Raw genomic sequence first — 18,606 nt, forward strand, 5'->3', positions numbered from 1 at the left:
ACCCAATATAGTATTTCTAAATCACTTAATGAAAAAAACATTCAAAAATATGTGCATTGTATTTTGTAAATGTTAATTTTTTAATATGATAAGAGAATTATTTAGTTATTATTTAAATTGATACATTTCTACGATGGGCTAATTTGTGTAAAAGCATATATGGAAGCATTGATGGAAGAACTGATTACATGTCAAAAATAGAGTAGTTGTACATTATTTTCTCAAATATCAATAACTAAAATACACCAATTATATACTAATTGTTCAATTATCTATACCAAAGATAATTTATAACCGATTGTATAATTTTTTGATACGCAAATCGGAAATATTTAATCACAATCTATTCGGATGAAAAAATAGATCAATATTATTATCACAAGTCTAACACTGTCAAATTTTATAAAAACTAAAACTTTTGATGAACAACAATAATATCTCGTTGCGTAAAGTTTCCTAGTCACGGTCTACTTAAATGATACCATTTGTTTATGGAATAAATCGAAACAATAGTCGGATAATTGTTTATTCTATATAATCAATGATGAAGCGGATAATCAAAATAGTACTTACAACAAAAATTATAAACATGCAAGGCGGTCTTGCGTTTATGGCGCCAAAATTTTTTGTACCGGAACTACGTGGTGATAACAGTGGTACGTTGTCTTTGGTAATGTTAACCAGTCACAACGTAACCTCAAAAAAAAAAAATCGTAAATGTAACGCCACTCTGACGATTCTGGTTTATCCTGTCCCCGATACCTGAGTTTTAACACGGATTCTCGCTCGTGAAGTCAAAAGCCGATTGTGTTTATCCGTTCTTTCGAATACGTTTTTGTTTTTGTTTTTTTCGTTTCCTCGAAAATACTGCTCCGTTTAATAGTGGCGAATTGAGTGGAATCCCCATCGCTATGGCAAAGTTCGATTTAACGAGTAAGATGACAAAATATCTGGACCGGCATTTGGCCGTGCCATTACTGGAGTTCTTGTGGGCAAAAAAGGTAAGCGTTTTCGTTGAATACATCTTACGTTTCTATTGTGATTATGACATTTGATTACGACGAATCAATTTTTTTTGTTCTACCACCTTAGATCGTCCATATAAAGGAATGCATTCCGCGTACGCGTGTAATAATTTTTTTCGTGTTATCGTATTTGATCCTACTTATAAATATTATGAGCTCGGGCGCTAAGAAGAAACTTCATTTTATGTGTCGGTTACACGCATACCGTTTTCTTATGATTTTTGCCATAACGCATTTTCTATACTGCCCTCGGCTAATCGTCTTTGAACACTATTTGTTTAGATCTATAATGAAAATGAAATTTTGCAAGCCAAACTCGACATCCTCAACAAGACCAACATGATGGATTACGTTATTGAGATATATAAACAGTTGAATCCCGACAAAGAAATACCTGAGGTAAGTCAATTATTACGTTCTGTACGCGATGGTTGATAATAATTTATTGAATGATACATTTCTAGGATATGAAAACGAGGAGAGATGAAATTGTATCACAACTACATCAACTTCAAAATGACGTAGATGTTGTTATGAATTTTCTCAGAGATGATAAAGTTATGAAAACTATGGAAACAATGAGGGATCCTAAGACTTTATCCGCATATTTAAACAAGGAATTTAATGTAAGTGTTGCTATAATTAACTACTGTCTGCTCTTATATATTTTATAGTTAGTTTAAATATTAAATTATTTTGGGATATCAATAATATGTTTTAAATTTTTACATATTCACTTTGGTTTCCTTGTTTATTAAATATATTTCAATTAGATTAAACAAAATTAAAATAATTATTGTATTCTTAATTGCTCATACTTTAATAATTCAATATTTAAAGGCTTTAAATAATATTGTTTTTTAAATTTGTTCATTAATCAAGTTTTATTTCAATACTGTTAAATAATTTTTGTTATTTCCTATTTCATATATATAAATGTAAATACTTCATTATTGAATAGTGTGTAAAAAATTTGTACTATGTATTGTATAAATTGCCTATATAATTTTAAATTATTTGTTTTTTATGTTGGACTTTTCAAAATGAAATCATGAGTACAATTATCAGTATTGTTATAGGCTTTTAAATTTATTTTTCATTCTATGTACATTAATTGTATATTTAATGAAGAATTGAATTACTGTATTAAAAACAAATTGTTAATTATAATTTTATACTTAAATTAAAGCACTTAAGTTACTATTAAGTTTATTTATTTGTTTAGTTTAAAGTTGAAATGATGGAAAGTATGTATAAATTTGCAAAGTATCATTACGACTGTGGTAACTATACTGGTACAACAAGTTATTTATACTTCTATTTATTGGTTATGTCACCTACTGATAAGGTAAGATTAAAATACTTAAAATAAAATTAAATGTATTATTATACTTTAGTTATTGTTTAGAACTACTTAAATGTTCTTTGGGGAAAATTGGCATCAGAAATCCTCACTCAGAACTGGGAGACTGCTCTTGAAGATTTAAATAAACTAAGAGAATATATTGATTCTAATACTAATGGCTCTCCTTTGCACTTGCTTCAACAACGTACATGGTTAATTCACTGGAGTTTGTTTGTATTTTTCAATCATGTTAAGGGACGTGATCTTATCATTGATATGTTTCTGTACAGACCAAAGTAATAATATATTTTATTTTAATTTACTTAAACAATCTTGTCAAAGCTTATATTATATTTGTAATTAGCTATCTAAATGCCATTCAAACAATGTGTCCACATATTCTTCGCTATTTGGCTACTGCAGTAATCATAAATCGTTCAAGAAGAGCAGCAATGAAGGATTTAGTTAAGGTTATCCAACAAGTAAGTTCAACTGATATTATCTATTTTTTTTTCTTGTAACAGATAAAAGTATAAATCATATTTATTTTTGAAATAATCTTAAAGGAAATGTTATTGTTTTATTTAGGAATCCTATACTTATCGTGACCCAATAACTGAACTACTTGAAAATCTCTATGTAAACTTTGATTTTGAAGGAGCTCGTGATAAATTACATGAATGTCAAATTGTTCTTTTTAATGACTTCTTCTTGACTGCATGTCTTGATGATTTTGTTGAAAATGCTCGTCTTATGATTTTTGAGACATTCTGTCGTATTCATCAGTGTATCAGTATTGGGTATGTGTTATCAATGTGTTTAAATTCCAGTAAAGTTGTATCATTTTTATCCTATTTAGTATGCTAGCTGAAAAATTAAATATGAATCCAGAAGAAGCTGAATGTTGGATTGTAAACCTTATTAGAAATGCGAGATTAGATGCTAAAATTGATTCAAAACTTGGACATGTTGTCATGGGAACACAACCTCTATCGCCATACCAGCAACTTTTAGAGAAAATAGATACCTTATCAGTGCGATCAGAAGCACTTCAACAACTCATTGAAAGAAAAGTTAAAGCTAAAACCCAGGAGGTAAATAAAATATTTTACGAGTTTTTTGTTTTACTAAAATATTTATAATAAAATATATACTTGCAGCAAGATCCTCTTTGGTACAATCCTTGAAAACAGTCAAAAATGGTAAGTTATCAACAACATTTTTTTTTTCAATAAAACAAGATTAATATTATTTGTGAAGTGTTATTTTATTTATTTATTTTTAATAATTAAAATAACTTCCAATTTATGTGCTGAAATTTATTGACATCCTTAATCATTTTAAATCCAATATAAGTTAATCTGATAATGTTATTTAAGGTCAGGTGTAGATGCTCCTAAGTAATTGTGTAAATCTTGAATGGTTGAAGATACCAATTTTACTTTAACTGTTTTCATATTCAAACGTTTATGAGCAGCATATCGATGACATCCACCAAATGAATAGTAATAATTACCTCCCTCTTTTCCTTTAATCCATAATACATCTATTGGGGGTACTGAATCTTTGAGACTTGAATCCTATATCCAAAAATAAATTTATAATTGTATTTTAAAATGAAATTTGTAATTGTATTAAATTTAAAATTTGGGAATTGGAAAATTTTCTTTATGCAATTAAATTATAAATTGAGTTATTTTATAATTCCTTAAATTGAATGTGTACATTTTTATTATTATTATTATTATTATTATTTTTTTTTTTTTTTTTTTGTGCCTTTTCAAATATTTGTAATTCAATTGGTATTTATATTTATTTATCTATAAATGATTACACTAATATTAAAATTTTTATCTTTTTGATAATATGATTTTTTTCTTATTTTAATACACTTACAGACAAAGCATCCATTAAACTTTTAACTTTTGCTTCATCTACTTGTGGTGGGATTGGTCGTATGATTTCATTAAGAGGCATTTCATATATTTGTTCAATACCAGCTGAGTGAACACTTGTACTTCTTTTGTTCATGACTAAAACAATTTAATTCTTTATTTTTATTAAAAATTTATAATTTAACAAAAAAAAAAAAAAATCTATAATACAATTTAAAATTGACTAGTTAACAAAAGTTATATTCTAAAGTTCTTATGTTTTATTAAATTTGATTTTATTAAAAATGTCTGATTACAGTTTATACAATCATTATTTTTTTTCAATACTGTGGGTTTTATAATGACAAACAAGAGAATTTCTGTATGAAAATCGATTTTCACATATTGTGCAAATGTAAGGTTTTTCATCATTGTGACGCCTTACATGGTTTTGCAATGTTGATAATGCTCTAAATGACAAATTACATTCATTGCACTTGTACGGTTTTTCTCCAGTGTGTATTTTCATATGGTATTCAAGTGAATATTTACGTGTAAAACTTCTAAGACAATTAGTGCAGTTGTAAGAAGGTTTCTTGAGAAATATTTTTGATTTAGTACCGGTTCTTATATCGTAACAACACTTCTTCATATGTCTAAACAAGCTGCTACTGTGGTTGAATATTTTTCCACACTTTTTGCAGTTATGCCTGACTATTTGCTTATTGTGTGTAGTTAAATGGTAATCGAGTGCAACTTTTGAGACAAATTGTCTACCACATACTTCACATAAGAATAATTGTTCACCGATATGCAATTTAACGTGGTTAATTAATACAGGTTTACTACGAAATGTCTGTGCACAATGAGCGCAAGTTATTGTTTTTTCATCAGTATGAATTTTCAAATGATAATCAAAGGAACTAATTTGGCTGTAAGTCTTCCCACATATATGGCATTGGTAAGGTTTATTACCTGTATGTATACGCTTGTGTATCATTAACACTGTTGAATTACAAAATATTTTTTTGCACACATCACATACCAATTCCATTATTTTGTTTAAGAGATTTTATATGATAATTACAACTATAGATACTTATTATGTAATCTTTCCTCACCTAAGTTAGATCCGGACAGTATTATTCTTCTGAGTTGATTCATTTACAAACTGAATATAAGTTGTTACGATTATAGTTATAAACATTAATAACTTAATAATTAAAGTGTTAAAATGATTTTTAGTAGATAATAAGCATGTGTTATGTAACCAATGTATGAGAAATGGGCAGATGCCGCATAGCGAATCAGCCATAATGTGAATGTTTGTTGTAATACTGTTCATTATTCGATGAATATACACTATGAGTACTAAGCAACAAATCCCCTTCACTGACGTCATTAACGAAGTACGACTAACTCATAGTTATGTAGTCCAGTTAGTGATATTAAATTACAATAATCTTATTCAGACATTGAATATCTACCGGAAAAACCTACTGATAACAGTGTTAATACTGTTAACTTTATACGCACTCTATCGATAAGCCTTACAAACAATTTTAAATTGAAAATAAACAGACATTTAATTTTATGTAAGCCGAAATATATTATGAATCATAAATTCAACATACAAAATTTGAAAACAATTTATTTCATTACATTCTAATTAAGGATTTGGCAAAGAGCAGTACAATTTTTTTTTTTTCACTTTTCTTATTACATAACTTTTTATTGATTTTTTGATTATACTGATACAATTATTACAAAAATGTATTTATTTATTTATTTATTATTTGATCTTTTGGTATACCATATTCATATTACCCCTATCCAGGATAGAAGGTCTGAAATAAACACAAACTACGGATGACTTCTCTGCACTACAATGATCACTACAACTGGCAAAATATTAAATAATAGTTGATTCGATTAGCGATCTACAAATATCATAAGCATAGATAAGCGTTTTTTTAAGATAGAGCCCAAAAATATTTTAGGCGCCTCCTGAAATACAGGTCTGCGCACGCCTATGCTCGCCAGGGAACGGTAATACGAAGAACTTATTTGACAAAAATAATCGTCACTTAGCCGGGAAAATAATTAAAAATAGATTTTGTCAGTTAACTCTTCAATGGTATATTTTATCATGACAATAATATTATGGTTTTTCAATTTAAAGTTTAATAAATTACAAAAATACATTATTGAAGTCTTGATACGAAACAATTGGTTCTCCTGAAACATAATTGGAACACCAGGACGTTATACTCAAAATTGATACTGTTCCGGTCAAACCAGAACGTATGAGAATCCTATTCTAAGATTATTCAAATAGTTCATTGTGACTAACAACACAGTTTTAGTTTTTCTTATGTAAAAGTGTAACGTTTATTCAATGTAGTAGCCTTCATAAAATGTTGAATAAAAACGATTTCAAAATAAAATGTAACCAAATGTGAAACATTAAAACTATAATACCATATCAAGAAACCAATAAGGGTCGTTTGAAATTATTTTTACAGATAAAATAATAATGTAATTTACTTAGTAACAAAAATGGGTATTTGTCCTTGACAAACATGTTGCGTTGCTAGTTAAATCGATGCAACCAATCGACTACTAGCCAAAGTTTACTAAGTAAAAAGTACGGTACACATCTCACTGTACTATTTTGAAAACTATATAATTCTATCTGCCGTATTATATTTCTTGGTTAAAACCTCAGCAAATTGTTTCGATACAAGGGCGTATTTATGGGGAGGGGTAATGATATGGTTGTTAGAACACCCCCCATCGACCATATTCTATGGTATTTCATCAAATTGCAAACTTACAGTATAATTTGAATAAACGTTGTATACAACTTGTCGATTTTACATACACTGTCTAATATAATAATTTTCATTAGCAGTGTTCGACTTGTGAGGGAACGCAGAGCGACGGAGTACCCCAACTAATTTTCAGAAATTTTAGCGTCCCCCTACTATTATTACGGTATAATCATAATGCTCAACCAATTTTGGAGACGTTCTTTTTTTTTTTAAGTAAATAGAGACCCCCTTCTTTATTTTTGCCAAGTCGAGCACTGTTCATTAGTATAATAATTTATATAAATACATGGTATTTATATATGTAATATAGGAGGGGGCAGAGCCTCCCACTTACCATAAGTCTATTTAATTTTAAAACGCCCCTGTTAAATGAAACCTGGATACGCCACTGTTTCGATATGACGTTATAACTGTATATAAAAACACCCTATCCAGTGGAGTATTTACGGAGAGTGTTATGCCGGTTAAAATACCACAATTTTCTTGAAAACAAATGATTACGGCAACGCAATGGAAACTTTGTCAGTATATAATCTCAAAATATATTTAAATTATTAACCGTTTTTAACACACTTCCAGTTTCAATTGCATAAAACGAAATATCATTTTCGTCATTAAAAAGGGTACTTATCTATGTAATACGATGGGCCAAGTAGATTTTTTTCCGAACGAAAGTTTTTTTTTGCGCCGAGAACGATGGTGCAATCAGAATTGGGCGATCAAACTTAGTTTTTAAGTTATGGTTCTTTTAAATTGTAAACATTTAATGTCATGTTAAATAACTTAATATGGCTTTATTAGGAGATGTGGTACTGTAGCCTAGCGGTACTGTATAACTCAACATATCCGAGTAGTTATAATATAATAATATATAATCCAGTGGCGTAACTAGAAATTATATAAAGGGGGGTCTAACAATTTTACTTAATTTGTTCTCTAAATATAATCATAGCAAAGAGCGATCATTGAGGAAAACAAGATTTTGCACTTGTCCCCCTTTTCCAGAAAAACATAAAATTGAATAAGTGTTACCTTTTTGAGAATATATAGCTCATAATTTAAAAAACAAAATTGGCTTCTTTTTAAAGTTTTACTTATGGACACCCATGATTATAGTTAAATTTATAACTAGCAGAATACTATAAAATATAAAATAAATAATAAGTTATAACTAGGGCTGGGATTTTAATGCCCTAAAATATCTCAAAAAATGCATTATAAAAATGCATTTAAATTATATTTATTATAGTTTAAAAATGTATAAATATAAAATACATGTATAAAGTTCGTCTCACCTCACCACCATAAAAGGGTTAAGGGATGATATTGCCGTACACAAGGCAAATAAGGGATGTGTTTTACAATTTTTTTTTTTTTTACGAGTCCGGGCCATTAATTGCCTTCATATAATTTTCTACCAGTAACGAGCGACTTCCATTGCCTGGTTGTTGGCTTCCAAAAGGTCTTGAATGTTGCATGTTGTTGGGAGATTTGGACAGACTAGAAGATATTGCATGATCTGGTTGGAGCCACATTCGCATTTGTCATCCTCTGTTAATTTCAACTTGAACTTATTTAATTTGCATCTACCTGCTCCTGTTCTCAGTCTATTAAAGGTTTCCCATGTTGAGTATAACAGATTTAACACCGAGCCATCAACAATGTTTTACAATTGAATATATAAAAGTCAATTAAGTAAGTACACGTAGTCCTTTCAACGATTGTTGTTCCTTGACGAGGTTCTGCGGAACATTTGTTTTCCACGAGCCTTAGACGTAACGATGGGCAATATCTAGGGTTCGGGACTTATTGTACAAACATTTTTTAGGGAATACGCATATAAATATGCAATTAAAATAACCGAAATATGCAACTGAATATTTTTTTAATGACAGTTAAAATTTTTGATTTATTAATTTAAATTTTGACATTATTTTTAATTAGTATTTTTTGATAACAATAACACTATATACATTATATTACTATGTATGTTCGATTTCATTTTCTTCATCTTTTCCTACAGTGTAAAAAACTAACTGAATACTTATTTTTCTTTTACATTCTTTAAACGATTTATGATAAACGATAGTAAACGTAGAAACAAGGTATTTGCCTTGTTGCTCTGTCTCGACTCGTTCTACGATTACGTATATTGACCGATGCATGAAAGTAAAAAAATAAATTAATGTTAATCTTTAAAATAAATTCACTTAAAATCAAACGAAAACTGCGTAAACGCGCTATAAATAACAATTTAATTGCGCCGAAATTTGTAAAAAATATGCGTTTTGTTCAGAAAACGGTGAAATATGCGAAAACATGCTAATCAAATGTTTGTATTTCAGTTATGACTTAAAACAAATTTATATCTTCCTTAGACTGTTCTTCAATCGTTATTGAACAATATGCAAATGTATGAAGTCCCGAACCCTAGTAATAACATTGCTCAAACCGTTTGTAAATAGTTCGCGTGGCAACACAAACGATCGTCGTCAATAGACGTGCGCCCCTTATTAGCCGCAGTGCCCGCAACACATTGTGATCGATAGCGTAACCGAACTATCAAAGATCGACGAACAGATCGCGGCACAGTACAAATGTAATATTATGTTATGTCTATGGATAGCGGTGCGTTATCTTGAACGGCAGACAACAAACGTTCGTCGCTCTGTACTCGTTCTATGCTATAATCGCCAAACACCTGGTAAATACGTTATTATTTATCTTAAATTTAAATTTAAATTTTGCTTTTTTTTTTTTTTTTTTGTCTTCGTTTTGCTCGTTAATAATCGTTTAATTACCATCTTATTCTTCTTGTGTACTACTCAATTACTACTATTATATTCTTCTGTTCTGTCTTTTCGTCGTGCAACGGATCAGTACAACACCGTGAAACGCGTTCCGTATTCCGTCGAATAATTTCCAATTGGCGTGTCGTCGAGGTTCGTATACGGTTTTGTCATTCAGACGAACCAACATTATTGCAACGAATTAGATTTGTAAGTTATGTAAATAGTATATGTAATAGTAATGTCCGTGTGACACTCATCATCCCTCCTCACTGACCTTTGCGTCTTAACATAATCATATTGTTTTTGCCAGTAACATTCATTGTTTCACGATTTCGATGACTACGTTCTCTTGCCATTTTCAACGGTTAGTATGACCGACATACGTACTCTAAAATAATATGAAAACGTGTACTCCGTGTCACCTAAACATATTTTAATGTAATATATAATTTGTGGTCTGTGCAAAATTATACTACTTTCTAAGTTTGTTTCGATGAATATTTTTTGTAACACAACTATTGAGATTGCCTGCCCTAAAAATATAAGTTATTCGTCAAATAATATAATTAGTAGGTACTATGTCAGTACAAAATAGACATATTATACATTTTATAGTTGTTACATTATTGCTTTCGAGTACCAAGTACACTCTGTAATATTTTTTATTAATATTTAAATTTATTTCATAACTCATAACTTTGTACAGTATTGGCATAAAAATGTATGTTAATATAGAATTTTTTTTATAATGAAAATCATAACTAATAATTTAACTTATTTCTAGGACCATGGACTCATTTAAAAGTAATGAATTAGTTGATATTTCACTTATTGAGTGGCGTACACCTGAAATTGTGAAAAATAAAACGTATGAAGAAAATTGTGCAAATAACCCATTTGATATATTGGAGTTGAAAGCAGCAACAATGGATCCTTTTGATTTAGTTCCATGTCAAACACCATCAAAGAGAGATCCACCATGTGGTAACATATTAAGTCCATTATTTGAATTAACATTTAAACAGATGAAAAGAAGTGTATCCTTAACTGATATTAATGGTGTTGCCAAAATCTTAGAGAAAAATTGTATAGATAAGAATAAAGATCAAATTAATGAAAGCCAATTAAAAGATAATGTAACCACATGTCTTAAAAAAGAAGGTTGTATTCAGTCAATAGAAAATGTCCCAGTACATGAAGAAGTAAACCAAATAGAAACCCAAGTTGAAAATAATGTATTAGTTTTAACTGAAGATTCTAATGATAAAGATTTAGAAAAAAATTCAGTCTGTAATGAAGAAGAAAAAAAACTCATTAGAGAGCAAACACGACAACGTATCAGTATGCTTATTGAAAAGGGTAAACAAAAATATGAAGTTGAATATTCACGGAGGTCATTATTTTGTACTCCACAACGTAATGTAGAATCTAGTTTGAATAGAACTGAAAATGAATTTAACAGAGGATTTATTCATAGCTATTCTGATAGTTTTAGTTTTTCCGGCAGTAAAAATTTGTGTGTAAGTAATAAAAATAAATCTTAATTTTATTGTAAAATTGAATATTTAAAAATATATTTTTGTTGTGCTAAGAGTAATTTTTCTAAAATTGTTTAGGATGATGTTAATGCTAATAATGTGAACAATAAATCAAATAGTAGTTCTGAAATTGCTACCAATGAACTGAATTCATTTGATTTAAATTCTCTAAAACCAGAATGGATAGTAGATAATTTCAGTGATAGTGATTTAGAAGTTCATTCTGTAAGATCATGTAATTTTTTTATTTTATTTTTTTGTTTTTAACTTGTATTATATTTAGGACAAATCTGTAGCAGTCGATGAAACAACTAATACTGATGATCAAGTTGATGTTAAATTAAAAGCTCTTAATCGCATTGGTAATTCTTTTATTGATAAAGATATTAATTTTTTTTTGTAATTTAATAAATGAAAATTATAAATTTAACTGTCAATTGGCAAGTATTATTCGAAGAATAATTATTCATATTAATAAATATATATTTAGATTCAAATAAATGTGCAAATTAATATTTTTGATTAGACTACAGATTGATTGTATATTATTCTATTGTTATTTAAGGAATGGTTGAAAATCAATCTAATGGATGTCAGACTGTCTTAAAATCTATGCAAAATAAAAGAGTACAAGCTAAAGGTCCATTTATAGCCAATGTTCCTCTTCAACAAATGGTGCAAAATTATGAGGACGTAGAAATCAAAAAAATAGTTCCAGAGTCTGATGATAACTCCAAAAAAGTATATTAAGTTGCACAAGACTAGTTTATTTATTTTTAAATATCATTTAATATTATGGTATTTTTCTCGTTATCGTCAATTACATAAAATTTAATTGCATATCATATATCATTGTTAATTATTACAACATTTAATTCAAGTTAAAATTATTTACTGTATAGTTAATTATGTACTAATGTATTTCATGTTTTGCTATAGTTAAAACCCGTGGCTGCTTCTACTCCTACTTTGGACATAGTTCCATGTAAAACACCTACATCGTTTGAGTCTTCTATTAAATCAAGGTAACTAATTCTATGATAAAAATTTTATATATATAAATTTTGTGTTATATATTTGAATCATATTTTTTTTTTTATTTTATTTTTTTTTAAATAGTTATTTGGAATCAATTTATTTGATGGGTAGAGATGGGTTTGTATAATAAAGCTTAAAGGAGTTATATTTTATAAATAGTTAAACAATGAAAATTAAATCTACGGTTTATTTAAAATTTACTATAGTACTTTAATTTATGTAAGATAAATTGATTTAATTTTAAGTCTTTCGAACCATTTTAATATAATAGTACTAAGTATAAATATATTTAATCTATATATTTGTATTTGTTAAATATTTAGCGTTGTTGATTAATCAGTTTTATTTTTTAATTACAGTCCTTCAATTCGTCGATCAATAGCCAGTTCCATCGAAAGTCCAAGTACCCCACTTAATGTTACCAAATGTATTGGAAAAATTTCAAAAACTGTAAGTTAGATTTTATTGGATTTTTTTCTGGTTTTTTATTTTTTATTCTGACATATTTTGTTTGACTGTTTTAAACATCAAGAATGAAAAAAAATTATCCTTGTTAAATAATTCGCGTTTGATCAATTCAACTAATAAACGTTCCAATGTAAGTGTAGAGAAAAATAAATATTGCATGTACTATATTTATTAATAACATAGTTTATATTTTAGACTACAATTGTTTTGTTTGAGGGCGCTAATGTAAATAGGAATGAAGCTTTACAGTTCTTCAAATTAAATAAATCCAAAGTAAGAATAAATGTATTTTCTGTATTATTCATGTTATAATATGGTATTATATGATTTTAGTCTGAAAGTAAAATTGGGAAGATACCAAAACCGAAAATGAGTGTAAGTTAACAGTGTTTTTATTCAAATTATTTCTTAAAATATTTTATTTTGTATATAACCGTATATTTATAAATTACCATCTCTTTTATTATTAAATATTATGTAGTCGTATACTTACATTTATATATTTCAACAGGGTTTGCCAGTATCAAAAAGATTTACCATGTCATTTAAAGGGAAAGAAAATATAAGACCTTAGTCGATTAACTTAGGTGTGATTATGATGCATAATATTTATGGCACATTTAAAAAAATTTAAATCATATTTTTATACATTATAGGTTAATTTACTTATTATTATCTTTTTACTGTGGTGATTTATTGTAGTTCTAATAAACACTATTTTTTAAAAAAAAAATCACGTTAATTTTTAAAGTCTAATGTATAAACATTATATAATAAATATTGTATCTTTTTTATTTAAATAAAGGACTAGTTATTTTATTTATTTTTTTTTCATATTTTCTTGTTTACAACACTTAAATGTATGGTATACAAAAACATAAATTGCTTTGCTTATATTCATTTACCATAAGGAATGTGAAAAAATCCATACAAAGAAAATTTGTTTAATAAGTTGTTTTATCCAGATATAATAAATTAAAACGAAAAATGGTAGTGTATTCAAATTTACGGAATTGAGTATAAAAAATATATACAACATTAAACGAGTTTAGATAAAAAAATGTATTATTTATAAAGATTTTACATTGGTGGTTGTGTTAATCGTTTGTAATCGACTTTTTCCAAGTGTACAAGTGGTTTCAATTGCTCGGCAAATATACGCATGTCTTCAGCTATTGCATCTTGATTACTGGGTGCCAGAACACTCAATTCCACTAGATAAGATTGAGATATTGGATCAACACTTTCAGGTGCTGGTTTTCCAACCACCATCATCTGAAGCCAAGACAAAAAAAAAGTTTTAATATTAATTAACTAAATAAACATAAAACTGATGCGACCAACCTTAAAAATTTTGGACACAGTGATCTTCATTCTACCTTTACGGAACATGTAACCACGTAAAATATACTCGAAATCCATACGGAATCCCATTTCGGTGAGGAAATCGACAATCGTCGGTGTTGTGGCTACATCGATACTATTTCGTAGGATAGTAGGTCTGGACTTGTCACCTGAAAATGGAATGATCAAACAATTACAATTCACTTACAATTTGTAAAGAGTTCTACCAAGTTCAGGTTGTCCTATATAACGCAGCTGATATGGCATGTCTAAATAATCTATTGCTCTCCTAACTCTTAACGTAAGAGGTTGCGGGGTAACGTTTCCTAAAAGAGAAAATGTTAAATTACAATGAATTATCAAGAACAACTGAAAACCATAATGAGCCCCTGGCATGGCCAGGTTGTTAGATCGTTAGAGGTTAGCAATTACTTATGCTGAAACACATTTCATGATCGTGAAAAGTCTCCGGGCCGGAATCGACATTGTCGCATAGACCTCGTAGCCTGTGCAACAGTACCTCGACAGCCGAATCTAGGACGCTGCCTTGTAACAGATACTCCTGGTTCGGAACAATGTTATTCTTCATAGCCGAGGCCAAGCTGTCCATCGCCGGTATGGGCGCTTCCTGAAACGACAACAATTATATTTTTTTTTTGAAAAACAACGTCCACTATTGTCCGTCACGAACACGGCACAGAGGATAACTCACCTTCAAGGCTTCCATGTTACGCGCTTTCCTTACGAATCCTTGTTCTAAAATCGAAGTTGTTTGAAGATGTTAACGACGTTGCTCGAATAACTTTTGTCGACCGTAAAGCAGTGCATTGTATTACGGTTTGTTTTTATTTACAATTTTACTAGGAAAAAAACAAATCTCCCGGCGCGGTGCACTATAAAACATTGATAAAAGCTCGGAAATCAAATTAAATGATAACAAGATTTTCTTATCCATTTTTTAGGTTATCGGTTTCTTCGAAAGAAAAATTATTGTCTTCGGCACAGGAGACGGAACCGTACGACATTTAACTTTTGAAACACTATTGTTTTCGATAAATACTTAACAGTGGATTTGTCATTGCGTTGGTGAAATGTGAGTATGGTCATAATTTATTATTAAATTGTAATTTGCCTACGATTATCGATATTGTGTTTGAACGTGCGGCTTTCTAAGTATGACGGACAGGATGTAATATTTTTTGATCCGCGTTCAGTTTTCCCTTTTGATTTCTATTGAACACGAGCAGTAGCGATCTGATGGTGTTGCACTCGAAGATCAGACTGTTGACTACCCGTCTACAATCCTACCCATTCTCATTGAACACAAGTTATTAATATTTTGTGTTTAGACGTGTTCGTGTACCTTCCTTGAGAATTGCTTACACTGTAAGATAATAGAATCAAAGGCATTGATAAAGAAGCACAAACTATTAAGTAAAAATCGCCTAGAAATTAATGTTTTCCATACCATACAACTGGACCGCCTTTGAATAAGAGTGAAAAATATAGAAAAATTAATGTAGAATCAAATGTTCATTATCAATTAAAATGATGTCCGTATATTATTGGGGTCATCATTAAAAACATGTTCATATTTTTTTTTTTTTTTTACCATCTGAATTTGAACGTCTCTGTTAATATTTTATTATTGATTTTTAATATTAATTTTATTATAGTTATATGAACAATGAGAGCGTACAGAATATTAAAGAAGCTAATGCCGTCCAGTGGGGGAGGTGATGATTATGAAAAAGCTAAAAAATCTATACGTTTAGCCAGATATGGATGTGCAAATAGACCTTTTTACCACATCGTAGTTGTACTTGTAAGTATATACAAATGTGTATAGATACATTCAAAAGTTTTCTTTAAAATCTATGGATATTTTTTTAACTTTTTTTTTTTTAGCAAAGGCGTGATTGTAAAGCACATCCGATTGAACAACTTGGGACTTATGACCCTATGGAAAACCACAATGGAGAAAAACTGGTTAGCTTAAATTTGGAAAGGATTAAGTATTGGATGGCAAAAAAGGCTCGCCTATCTAATCCAGTTGCTGAGCTATTAGGTTTGTGCAATAGTCTATTTTTTATACAATATGATTCATTTGATCATTATAATGTGTACACTTTTGTATGTTTAATTATGAATGGTTGGATGTTAGTCAATTATACATTTGAATATTGTTAGTAGGAAAAGAGTTATGCTAAAAGTTAGTAAATATATGTGGTAGGTTATCAATAACAACAAAATTCAATATACAATGTACAAATTTAATGAATAAGTATTATCGATTAAATTAATATGTTATTCATATTTTATAAAAATTATATATGTACATGCAATTATTTAATTTCTAATTTGAATTTCTAACAAAATTCAATATACAATGTACAAATTTAATGAATAAGTATTATCGATTAAATTAATATGTTATTCATATTTTATAAAAATTATATATGTACATGCAATTATTTAATTTCTATTTAAATTGAGTTCAAATTAAATTTGTAATTCAAAATGTTTGTTTGGGTTCAACTTTTCATATGAAACTAGTTCAGTTTTTACTACTTGTGTTTAACATGAACCAAACACTTAAAATTAGACTCTATTTAATGATTTGGATTCCAAACAGTTTTATTTATATGTAATTTGACTATCAAATATTTTCTCCAAAATTCGAGTCAATAACTGATGTTTGCTTTTTAGTATTTTATAAATGTCATCATATCGGTTGTCAGCTTTAAAAATGATAATCTATTAAAGCAGAGGCATGGTTTTGAAGGTTTAAATTACCCTCAAATTTACTATCTTAATTTTTTTTACTTTATTTTATTTATAAAATAAACATATATTCTATTATATTACACAGTCACAGTGAAATATAAATTTATTCATCAATAATTGACTAAATTGTTATGCGCATATTGCTTTTATTTTGAAATAATCAAGTTGGTCACTCAAATCAAGAACATCTGGATTTTTGATTTCAAAGGTTTTTAATCTGTAGAAACATGATAATCCAAAGTTTAATTTCTATCAGTAAGAATTCAAATGAAAAATATAAAATAATATTAGAAGATAATTTTGTCTAACTTGACAAGCTTATATGTCATTGAAATGCCCCATAACAATAAAATAAAAAACAAAATAATTGGAGTAGTGTACTACTATCAACTTCCTTTATAAAATAACTATATATATTCATACCATATTTTTGATTATACTTGTATATTATAATTGTATTATTATATTATATTGACTTGTCTGACTGACCATTTTATAAATCACAAAGAAATTTATAATAACGTTCAAAAATTAATCCTCCCCCCTCCAAAAAAAAAAAAAATTCTAGGCATACCATTGTACTAAAGCAATTTAAAAAAACTAAATAATAACATAATTTATGTAAATTTGTTCCTTAGTTTAAACTGGTTTTATCGACTACAAATTATAAATCCGATTTTAAAAAGAAGGAAAACCACTTTAATTATATCATAATTGTTTTATTTTTATAACATATTAATTAAAACGAGTATATTCTGTGTGCTTTTCAAGCATGAATAATAAATGCTTATAATGTGTTAAATATTATTTAGCCTAAATTAAGTTATATGAATATTCTTTAAATGGTAATGCAACTCAAAATATTTATGTCATTACATAATTTTGATAAAAGAGCTGTATTTTTTTCAAAATAAATATTTTTTCCTTCTCATATTATATGACGTAAAGTATTTTAAAGTGTTTATATTATTTAAAATTCCTTGATAAAAGTGTTATAATATTCAAATTTCAAAAATAATTTGGTATAATCTGAAAAGTATTACAACCAAATTGTTTAAGTTATTAATTTTGTTCATAATAATGTAGAACATTTTATTTTCAGGTTTATCTGGATTTCTACCTATGCATCCTCGTACCTACATGACAGCTTGGAGGAATAGGCAACAAAATAAAACTGAAACCCAACCTAGCGAAACAGTGACCAATTAAGTTTTATAATTGTTATGTATTTTTTTAGATTTTTGAATTACCATGATGCTTGACTGTAGCATTTGGTAACAAAATGCATTAAATGTAAAAATAAAATAGAATTCTGTACATATGTATTGTTGTTTTAATGGGATTTTTTCAAAATTTATAATTTTTTTTCTTTAAATATTTAGCTTACAGGTTAAATGTATTACTTTGAAAACCTTGTTGTCATTTTTTTACAAGCACTAACAAATAACGAGTATAGTAGACTCTCAATAATTTTAAAATTGCCTAAAATCAAACTAAATGATCCTTTGTGAAAACTTAATTTGAAGAAAATTTATATATTAAACCTGATAAATCAAAAATA

At 28.2% G+C, this 18,606-nt stretch overlaps 5 protein-coding genes across 10 annotated transcripts; 3 read left to right on the forward strand and 2 right to left on the reverse strand.

Annotated features, from left to right (window-relative positions):
• The first annotated feature begins 712 nt into the window (after window positions 1-712).
• On the forward strand, window positions 713-5,117 carry LOC112692749 (eukaryotic translation initiation factor 3 subunit E). 4 transcript variants are annotated; one of them, XM_025567528.1, is made up of 10 exons: window positions 912-1,001; window positions 1,308-1,424; window positions 1,490-1,651; window positions 2,251-2,373; window positions 2,434-2,666; window positions 2,735-2,852; window positions 2,959-3,170; window positions 3,230-3,464; window positions 3,531-3,572; window positions 5,085-5,117. In XM_025567528.1, the coding sequence occupies exons 1-9, from the start codon at window positions 912-914 to the stop codon at window positions 3,555-3,557; spliced, it is 1,317 nt and encodes a 438-aa protein (XP_025423313.1). In that variant the 3' UTR covers window positions 3,558-3,572; window positions 5,085-5,117. The 4 variants fall into 4 exon arrangements, with proteins under 4 accessions (XP_025423315.1, XP_025423313.1, XP_025423314.1 ...); XM_025567529.1 differs by lacking the exon at window positions 5,085-5,117 and adding an exon at window positions 4,269-4,287; XM_025567527.1 differs by lacking the exon at window positions 5,085-5,117 and adding an exon at window positions 3,750-3,824.
• On the reverse strand, window positions 3,642-5,821 carry LOC112692750 (sulfiredoxin-1). Its single transcript, XM_025567531.1, has 3 exons — window positions 5,366-5,821; window positions 4,267-4,403; window positions 3,642-3,950 (listed from the first exon to the last, which is right to left on the reverse strand). The coding sequence occupies exons 1-3, from the start codon at window positions 5,406-5,408 to the stop codon at window positions 3,741-3,743; spliced, it is 390 nt and encodes a 129-aa protein (XP_025423316.1). The 5' UTR covers window positions 5,409-5,821; the 3' UTR covers window positions 3,642-3,740.
• Window positions 5,822-9,801: 3,980 nt separating this feature from the next.
• LOC112692700 (protein PF14_0175-like) lies at window positions 9,802-13,655 on the forward strand. 3 transcript variants are annotated; one of them, XM_025567443.1, is made up of 11 exons: window positions 9,803-10,077; window positions 10,655-11,390; window positions 11,487-11,633; window positions 11,692-11,770; window positions 11,974-12,149; window positions 12,348-12,433; window positions 12,806-12,896; window positions 12,979-13,044; window positions 13,110-13,187; window positions 13,248-13,289; window positions 13,426-13,655. In XM_025567443.1, exons 2-11 carry the CDS (start codon window positions 10,659-10,661, stop codon window positions 13,486-13,488), a joined length of 1,560 nt encoding a protein of 519 aa, XP_025423228.1. In that variant the 5' UTR covers window positions 9,803-10,077; window positions 10,655-10,658; the 3' UTR covers window positions 13,489-13,655. The 3 variants fall into 3 exon arrangements, with proteins under 3 accessions (XP_025423229.1, XP_025423228.1, XP_025423227.1); XM_025567442.1 differs by having other exon boundaries at window positions 9,803-10,020; XM_025567444.1 differs by lacking the exons at window positions 13,248-13,289; window positions 13,426-13,655 and having other exon boundaries at window positions 9,802-10,020; window positions 13,098-13,187.
• A 297-nt stretch (window positions 13,656-13,952) lies between these two features.
• On the reverse strand, window positions 13,953-15,147 carry LOC112692802 (mediator of RNA polymerase II transcription subunit 18). The gene is made up of 5 exons (XM_025567592.1): window positions 14,971-15,147; window positions 14,691-14,886; window positions 14,486-14,584; window positions 14,259-14,428; window positions 13,953-14,189 (listed from the first exon to the last, which is right to left on the reverse strand). The coding sequence occupies exons 1-5, from the start codon at window positions 14,983-14,985 to the stop codon at window positions 13,995-13,997; spliced, it is 675 nt and encodes a 224-aa protein (XP_025423377.1). The 5' UTR covers window positions 14,986-15,147; the 3' UTR covers window positions 13,953-13,994.
• A 94-nt stretch (window positions 15,148-15,241) lies between these two features.
• LOC112692803 (probable 28S ribosomal protein S16, mitochondrial) lies at window positions 15,242-18,366 on the forward strand. The gene is made up of 4 exons (XM_025567594.1): window positions 15,242-15,351; window positions 15,935-16,083; window positions 16,167-16,326; window positions 18,148-18,366. Exons 2-4 carry the CDS (start codon window positions 15,946-15,948, stop codon window positions 18,252-18,254), a joined length of 405 nt encoding a protein of 134 aa, XP_025423379.1. The 5' UTR covers window positions 15,242-15,351; window positions 15,935-15,945; the 3' UTR covers window positions 18,255-18,366.
• Window positions 18,367-18,606: the final 240 nt, after the last annotated feature.

The sequence above is a fragment of the Sipha flava genome, unplaced genomic scaffold (genome assembly GCF_003268045.1).
Source record: "Sipha flava isolate LNK unplaced genomic scaffold, YSA_version1 76_pilon_pilon, whole genome shotgun sequence".
Taxonomy (NCBI): Eukaryota; Metazoa; Arthropoda; class Insecta; order Hemiptera; family Aphididae; genus Sipha; species Sipha flava.

Coding starts and splice junctions, on each gene's coding strand:
- LOC112692749 (XM_025567530.1), top strand. CDS start 912: ATGGCAAAGTTCGATTTAACGAGTAAGATGACAAAATATCTGGACCGG. Junction 1,002..1,307: donor AGTTCTTGTGGGCAAAAAAG/GTAAGCGTTTTC, acceptor CTATTTGTTTAG/ATCTATAATGAAAATGAAAT. Junction 3,171..3,229: donor CATCAGTGTATCAGTATTGG/GTATGTGTTATC, acceptor TATCCTATTTAG/TATGCTAGCTGAAAAATTAA.
- LOC112692750 (XM_025567531.1), bottom strand. CDS start 5,408: ATGAATCAACTCAGAAGAATAATACTGTCCGGATCTAACTTAG. Junction 4,404..5,365: donor ACTGTCCGGATCTAACTTAG/GTGAGGAAAGAT, acceptor AAATTGTTTTAG/TCATGAACAAAAGAAGTACA. Junction 3,951..4,266: donor GTTTAATGGATGCTTTGTCT/GTAAGTGTATTA, acceptor TTTTGGATATAG/GATTCAAGTCTCAAAGATTC.
- LOC112692700 (XM_025567443.1), top strand. CDS start 10,659: ATGGACTCATTTAAAAGTAATGAATTAGTTGATATTTCACTTATTGAG. Junction 13,045..13,109: donor CAACTAATAAACGTTCCAAT/GTAAGTGTAGAG, acceptor TTTATATTTTAG/ACTACAATTGTTTTGTTTGA. Junction 13,290..13,425: donor TACCAAAACCGAAAATGAGT/GTAAGTTAACAG, acceptor ATATTTCAACAG/GGTTTGCCAGTATCAAAAAG.
- LOC112692802 (XM_025567592.1), bottom strand. Junction 14,585..14,690: donor TGAAATGTGTTTCAGCATAA/GTAATTGCTAAC, acceptor TTTCTCTTTTAG/GAAACGTTACCCCGCAACCT. Junction 14,190..14,258: donor CTGTGTCCAAAATTTTTAAG/GTTGGTCGCATC, acceptor TCTTGGCTTCAG/ATGATGGTGGTTGGAAAACC.
- LOC112692803 (XM_025567594.1), top strand. CDS start 15,946: ATGAGAGCGTACAGAATATTAAAGAAGCTAATGCCGTCCAGTGGGGGA. Junction 16,084..16,166: donor ACCACATCGTAGTTGTACTT/GTAAGTATATAC, acceptor TTTTTTTTTTAG/CAAAGGCGTGATTGTAAAGC. Junction 16,327..18,147: donor TCCAGTTGCTGAGCTATTAG/GTTTGTGCAATA, acceptor TTTTATTTTCAG/GTTTATCTGGATTTCTACCT.